Here is a 6,519-nt window from a genome sequence, read left to right as displayed (position 1 = left end):
AGTCCAAAGATGTGGTTGTGTTAGCTCTCATCGAGGTACCCTGGATTTAGAAGGTTGCTTCTGGGGAACATTCACATCCACAGAACAAAGCCAGGGTTTGTGGACAAGACCCGGTTTGCCATAAATCTACGCTGGCTAATAATGATGTTCCTTTCTTTCTTATCAGTTATCTACTTACCACCAATTACTAACTTTCCTATTGTTTTTGCACTAGGCTGTCCTCAGGCTAAGTAGGTTACAGGTATCAGGGTCATCTGTCCTTCCTGATGCAGGCACAGTATTTCCCTGCAATACAAATTCATCACAGCGTAACAAGAAACACCTCAGCCAGCTCTCGGGTGCTGATCCTCTCTGCCTGATGATCTGAAGGTATTTGCCCCAATCAGACATAATTCAAACTCCCCCCAGTTAACACAGAGCCAGACGACAGTTCAGCTTCCCCACACAAGTCTCTCAGGCTTGTCACTGGTCCACTCCAGGCCTTTCTACACCCATCTCTGCTCACAAAGGGAAGCTAGGATGGGTCAGGCACATGTGCTGAAGAAGCTGTTTCTCCAGCTCCACCGGTTACAGTTCAAGTTCTCAATGCAGTGAGCCACGCTAGTGCTTGGACTGGAAAGAAAGCCCCAGGGCTTTCCAGGCAGAAGAGCCAGGGATACAACAGGGCAACCGACAAAGACCAGATGTCAGACGAAGGAAGGCTTCCTAAAACACCTCAAAGGCAGTGCAGGAAGGCACTCGAGTGGTTACTTCTTACACAACACTGCTGCATGAACACACACAGTCCTGGCAACACAACAGTAGAGCAGCCAGGGCCCAAAATGATCACAGCCCTAGTACAAGCTTTGGCTCATCTTCACAAGATCAAGCCTTGCAAAATGCAGTGTTTTCAAGAGCAGAGTGTTTCTTCAGTCACAACAACTAAGGACTTCCATCGCTTATTCAAAACCCGAATCCAGGTTAAGGGACAGGGAAGCACCGTTTATCTCCGCTGTGGTCAGGACCCCTCATCACCCCATTTTTTGGGCATGACAGACAAGTCACAAGTAGGAGCAAACCCTCCCTCCAAGGCAGCAGAAGCTCAAAGAAAACCCCCACACCACAGCAATTATCAATTGTTTTTCTGTTTACAGTAGTCACTTAACAGGCATACTAAGGGTTTGTTGTTTTTTTTAATTGGAATTCTGATGTTGGAGTTACTTTATTTGGAAGGCTGCAGGAAAACCAAAACAGCTGCTCTAAAAAATAATTACAAAGGAGAAAAACAAAGTTGAGATCATACTGTGCTTTAAAGGAAAGTTACATAGTTTAACTTGCATAGCACAAGCATACATAAGTAGCTGAGTTAACAGGCATTGATACAGCCCATCTCAATTTCTGTTATTTTGTTTTTTTGCTTTCAAATATGAGCAACTGGTTGCTGGTCTCTGCTGGAACCAAGGTAGGCTTACTTGCAGCTAGTGGACAGTAGTTTAGTTTCGTTTAGCCAAGGAATAGTGTACACTACAAAGGTGCAAATGTTGTGCTAAGGAGAGAAAGAAAAAAACAGTTGTCAGATTAAGAACATAAAACATTGTCTTTGACTGTGGTTCTACACTGATTTACTAGCCCACATGACCCAGAATTATGCCACTTTCATGGCTCTCTAGACTAGCATTCTCCTGGCAAGCATTCTGGAACACCACTCTTGCTAGTACTTGCTCAGGATAAATCATTTCTCTTGAAGAAACACTAGCAGAGAAGCTGGGCAGTCAGCACTTCTGAAGATCAGGTTACCGCCTTTACCCATTCACACACAGGAAAGCTTTCAGCATGAACAATACTCCAGCATAAGCTCTCAGGCACAGGTAAGCACACCTGCACAGCTAACCTGTATGTGCATGAGTCAAACCACTGCAGCTGTCGTAATGGTACACACACACTTCCTAGGAGCTTAACGGATCACTTCTGTGCAGTTCCAGTTCTCTTACATACAGGCAAGAAAGGGCCTGTACACAGGGAAGCTAAGCCTATCACTGTAATTAATACAAGTAATGAAGTACTATGGAAGAACTAGATTCAGGCCAGATCAAGGCAGGCATATTTGGTGCTCTCCTCTAAAAAGCTAAAGCACTCATTAAAAAGCACTGCTATCAGACAAGACTCCCATGTAACTGCCCCTGTTCTCCGTGCCCACCAAGCTATCTGCCTCTTGTGATCAGTGCTTAGCCCAAAGCACTACTCACAGTAATTCAAGAACCCCAGGAAAGCACAGTAAGTCAAGCATGTTTACATCACCATGTGACATGAGGAGCTCAGAATGGTATGGGGAGTCAGGACACTGAGCTTAGAGCCAGGAGACCTGTAGGCTTGCAGAGTTTCTGCCACATACCCTTCTGTGATTCAGACCACAGGCACTTTAAGAGGACTGAAGCATGCACAGTCCTTCATGCATTACAGCCTCACATCCCCACTTACAAAACAGGCTAAAAGGCCCTGCCTTCTCTGTCACCATCATCTGGCAAGACAAGTTCTGCAAGGGCAGTATCTTGTTAAATGTAAAAACACAAGGTCTCCAGTCTTGACTGGGCATCCTGGTTTTGGTCAAAACGTAACAATTTCTTTTAGCGAATCTTCCTTACAGCTAAGTTCTGTTCTAACCAAAACCGGGACACTGCCCGCACCTCCCTGTGCTAAGCCAGCCAGAGGGAAGGGGTTGGAAACCCAGGGGCCAGCACGCCGTGCTCTGGAGCCTACCTTCGCCATCTGCGGTGCCTCATGCAAAGCGCAGCTCTGGAGATCAGTTGCTGGCTTGGGGCAAGTTGTCCGGCCAATCTCAACTTCTATCGTGTACTTGAGTCCAGACACAATCTGCAACGAGACAAGCAGGCAGAAACAGCTTTATTTACAGCTTATACAGAGGGGCTCTCAGATGAGGGAAGCCTAGCAAGAAAGCTGACAGTTTTCAGGTTACACAATGGAAACCAGACTCCAGAAGTGCAGAGGGGACTGTGCGTGGCAACCTCCACAGCAGGAGCCCTGGGCACCCTTTCAAAAACAGGAAACAAAATCCAAGTAAACAAGTCTCACAGTGCAGCTTCCTCAGCCAGTAAACAGAGGCATGTGTTAGCTCCCCAGCAGCCTAAGCTACCAGCTTCCTCAACAACACACAGCACTCAAGGGCATTCACATCGATCAGACACAAGCTACAAAGAACAGGCTTTTATTCACCCTCTGTGGGGAAAAAAAAAACACCAGCTTTAAAACCCCTTCAGCTTGAGGCCTGCTCTTTGCAAAGAGACACCCCGCAGGCCTCGCTTCCCGCTGGCCCCCCGCCGCTTCCCAGCCCGTCCCGGCGAGGGGCCGGGCCGCCCCGGCGCCCACCTGCCTCTTGGCGCCGATGATCCGCACCACCCGGCTGGAGTACATGTCGTTGCTGGCCTTGTTGTACTCCGCCATGGCGAACCGCAGGGCCCGATCCAGGCCCTCGTCGTTGTCGGGGTTGGCGATGTCCACCGGACCCCCCACCAGCCGCGGGCGGTCCGGGCCGCCTAGCACAGCGCCGGCCAACACCAGGGCCGCGGCCAGCAGCGCCAGAAACACACCGTCACCCGCCATAGCTCCTCTCCTCACCGCCCCGCCGTGCGGCTGCCGCCGTTTTAAGGCCGGCGGAGCTGGGCGGGCCGCGGCCTCCGCCCAGAACACACCGCCCCGTCCCGCCCCATCCCCCCCGCCCGAGGGGGGTGCCGCGGGGGCGGGCCCCAGGGCAGGCTGTTCCGCCGTGTCGGGCTGCATGAGGAGCACCCCCAGCGCCAGGCCCCCCTGTGAGGGCACCCGGCGGGCCCTGGGGCAGGCTTGCTAGCCGGGCAAGGTGCCCGACGCCCCGGGGGAAGCTCCCCTCCGAAGTCCCTCCTGGCGCGGCTCTCTGTTCCCTTCAGAAAGGCCAGCGCTGTGAGGAAGAGGAGGAGGAGGAGGAGGTGGGGGAGAGGGTTTCAGCAGCCTCTGAACCCTCCCGGCGCTGAGCAGAGGCCTGTGCCCCGCAGCCGTCGTTGCTTGCGGGAGCGCGCCCTGTGACCCCGTCCCTCGGGAAGGGGACAGGAGGCAGGGGAGGACACGGCACTGGCATCGCGCTGCCCACGGCCCTCTGTGGGGGTACGGGTGGAGGAGGATGTTGTCCTGCACGGATCCGGGAAGCCGGAGGCTTCCCAGGCTCTGCCTCCTCATGGGTTATTCTAGCACTTATTTCCCTCTGCTGCAGCGGGGAAATTAAAACCACAGAGCATTTTGGGCTACAAATGTGGCTCCCGGCACAAAACGCCGTGTGTCATGTCCTGTATCTGCCCCCACAGCACTGGTGTCACCTCATCTGCACTAATTGCTCCGCCGAAGGTCAGCGGGGCAGGGGTGGCTTCCCAGACGGATAGCTTGCCTTCCAGTCGCCTCTCATAACCACAAGCCCATCTCCTCCATCCCGCCAGGAATTCTAAGTTTGGAAAGACAGGACCTAGTACAGTGTGGGGGAGCGAGCTCAAGCAAGACTTCAGCCTCGTGGAGTTGTTAGGTTAAGCGAGGGCGATGTTTTTCGCCTGAACATCCGCAGCACGCCTCATAATGAAAAGGAAGGGGCTTGCGTGCTGACTGGAAAGGCTGCCTGCACGCTGGCAATACCCAGCGTGAGAGTTATCACTGGAAGAATCCCTGCGGTTGGCATCAAACTGTGCAACTAATTCAACAGCGACAGGGTGCCGGGGTAGTTGTTACAGCTAGAGAAGGGCAAGAGGACCACTGAAAGCATCAGAGAGGGGACCGAGACATCAGTACTGGGACATGAGCCAGAGCCGCTAGCACCTGCAGGAGTCTGTCTCCATTTACATTTTCCCTAACTGGCCTTGGATCCAGACTGCATCAGTTTAAAACTCAAGGTTAGAGCTCACCTAAGCGTCTTTAGAAGTGAAGACTCTCTTTTGCACTGTCAGTGACTGCTGCCAACGGGAACAGCCAGCTCCGGCCTAAACCAGTCCACTGCACCTCCAACATACCTGCCAGGTCTCTTCCCACCACCCTGTTCTGACCCTGCCACCTCAGGCCTCCACCAGGCAGTGCCCCAGCTCCCAGCCACTGGAGATGCCCAACCAGCCCCGTGCAGCACATGCAGGATCTGTGCCTCACGCTATCACTCAAGGGAAGCACCGTGAGAAGGAAAAACAGTGCCTTTGGGACTCAGGTAGCTTTGACCTTGCAGACAAACAAGCAAGCAAAGTCTTAGCCCTGCTTGGGTCACCTCATTCGAGTTAAGGTATCCAGGGTGGCTTGAACTCACACCAGCAGGCAGTAAGTCCGCTCTCAGTGCAGTCCTGGTGATCTCATGGTTATTTCTGCAAGCGGACATCGTGCAAGGTACAGGATGACACAGCTGCGTTCCCTCTCGCCTCTGATGCCACAGCATGCCCATTCAGCCGGCCCTGTTCTGCCTCCAGCCCTTACCCAGGGTTTCAGTTTCTTCTCACATGCCAGTCTGTCACTGGCCCAATGATTAATTCATGCCACAAAGCCACTCCAGCAGAAAAGACTGAGGAAGCAGAGGAGACTCGCTTCAGTAATGTGAAGGGTGCTGGCACCTTTTGCAAGGAGAAGGTTCATCCTCCTCCTTAGGCAGATCATCCTCCCCAAGACAAGGGCCATCTTGCCCCCAGAGAGGTGACAGCCTGGGCACAGAGGTGGAAAAGTTTCTGTCTTCAGTTTTATGAAGCAGAGCCTTCAGCCTGGGTTTCTTCTCTCTCTGGGAAGTGCCCCGCGTACTGGCTCCTCACAGATGGGGAAGTGTCTCTATGGAGTTTCAACCAAAAGTTTTCTCCTCATCAAACCACTGCCTACAGCTTTCCCAAGCTGCAGCTGAGGCAAAGGAATATTTTCCAAGGAACAATTCTCAACCCCTTCCTGCACACTGCAGACAGACTTTCCAGAAAACGGTCTCTGCCCTCCTGCTCACACCACCAGCTTTTGAACCTAGAGGCAAAGCTTACATTCAGTTTGAGAGAGAGGAAGAGGTCTCAAAGACTGCAGCTCGCTGGCCACAAGCACCGCATGGCAGGGGAGAGCCATCCCATTGCCAGTAGCAACAGCAGTGCCCAGTCTGCCACATCCTGCTTTTTGCCCCCAAAAAAGTGCATTGGGCACTTCGACATTCTGTCACTGTGATACTTAAGGTCACTGATGATCTCCACTTAGAGTTTCCTCCCCAAGTACAAGTCAACCCGAGCCAAGGAGTCTGCTGGATTTGCAGCTCAGAAGTCAGCTTGGCCCCTTTCTGCTAAGTGACTTAGCCAGGTGCTAGAGGTCCTGAGCACTGATGGTCCTCAAGCATCAATATCAAAATTCCTGGTTCTCTCCCCTGGTCCTTCTACGTTCCTGCTCCCTCCCACAGAAAACAGAGACGTTATCTGGAGAACTGGCGGATGCCTGACAGCTTTTTTCAGTGTCTGAAAGGAGTTGCATGTCGGTCAATGTCATGCTGTCCTCTTCCTTGGTCATCAACACTTC

General features: G+C 52.5%; 1 protein-coding gene across 1 annotated transcript; it reads right to left on the bottom strand.

The window, feature by feature from the left end:
* Nucleotides 1-1,153: 1,153 nt before the first annotated feature.
* Nucleotides 1,154-3,789, bottom strand: CST3 (cystatin C). The gene is made up of 3 exons (XM_075413229.1): nt 3,364-3,789; nt 2,737-2,850; nt 1,154-1,525 (listed from the first exon to the last, which is right to left on the bottom strand). Exons 1-3 carry the CDS (start codon nt 3,772-3,774, stop codon nt 1,448-1,450), a joined length of 603 nt encoding a protein of 200 aa, XP_075269344.1. The 5' UTR covers nt 3,775-3,789; the 3' UTR covers nt 1,154-1,447.
* Nucleotides 3,790-6,519: the final 2,730 nt, after the last annotated feature.

The sequence above is a fragment of the Opisthocomus hoazin genome, chromosome 2, assembly GCF_030867145.1.
Source record: "Opisthocomus hoazin isolate bOpiHoa1 chromosome 2, bOpiHoa1.hap1, whole genome shotgun sequence".
NCBI lineage: Eukaryota > Metazoa > Chordata > Aves > Opisthocomiformes > Opisthocomidae > Opisthocomus > Opisthocomus hoazin.
Note: the sequence above shows the minus strand (reverse complement) of the source record. Positions and strands in the feature narration are given on the sequence as shown.

Excerpts from the sequence above, each read along its gene's own strand:
- CST3 (XM_075413229.1), bottom strand. The coding sequence starts at position 3,774 with ATGCAGCCCGACACGGCGGAACAGCCTGCCCTGGGGCCCGCCCCCGCG. Across the intron at positions 2,851-3,363 it reads TCATCGGCGCCAAGAGGCAG|ATTGTGTCTGGACTCAAGTA; the intron begins GTGGGCGCCGGG and ends GTCTCGTTGCAG. Across the intron at positions 1,526-2,736 it reads AGGCACCGCAGATGGCGAAG|CACAACATTTGCACCTTTGT; the intron begins GTAGGCTCCAGA and ends TTCTCTCCTTAG.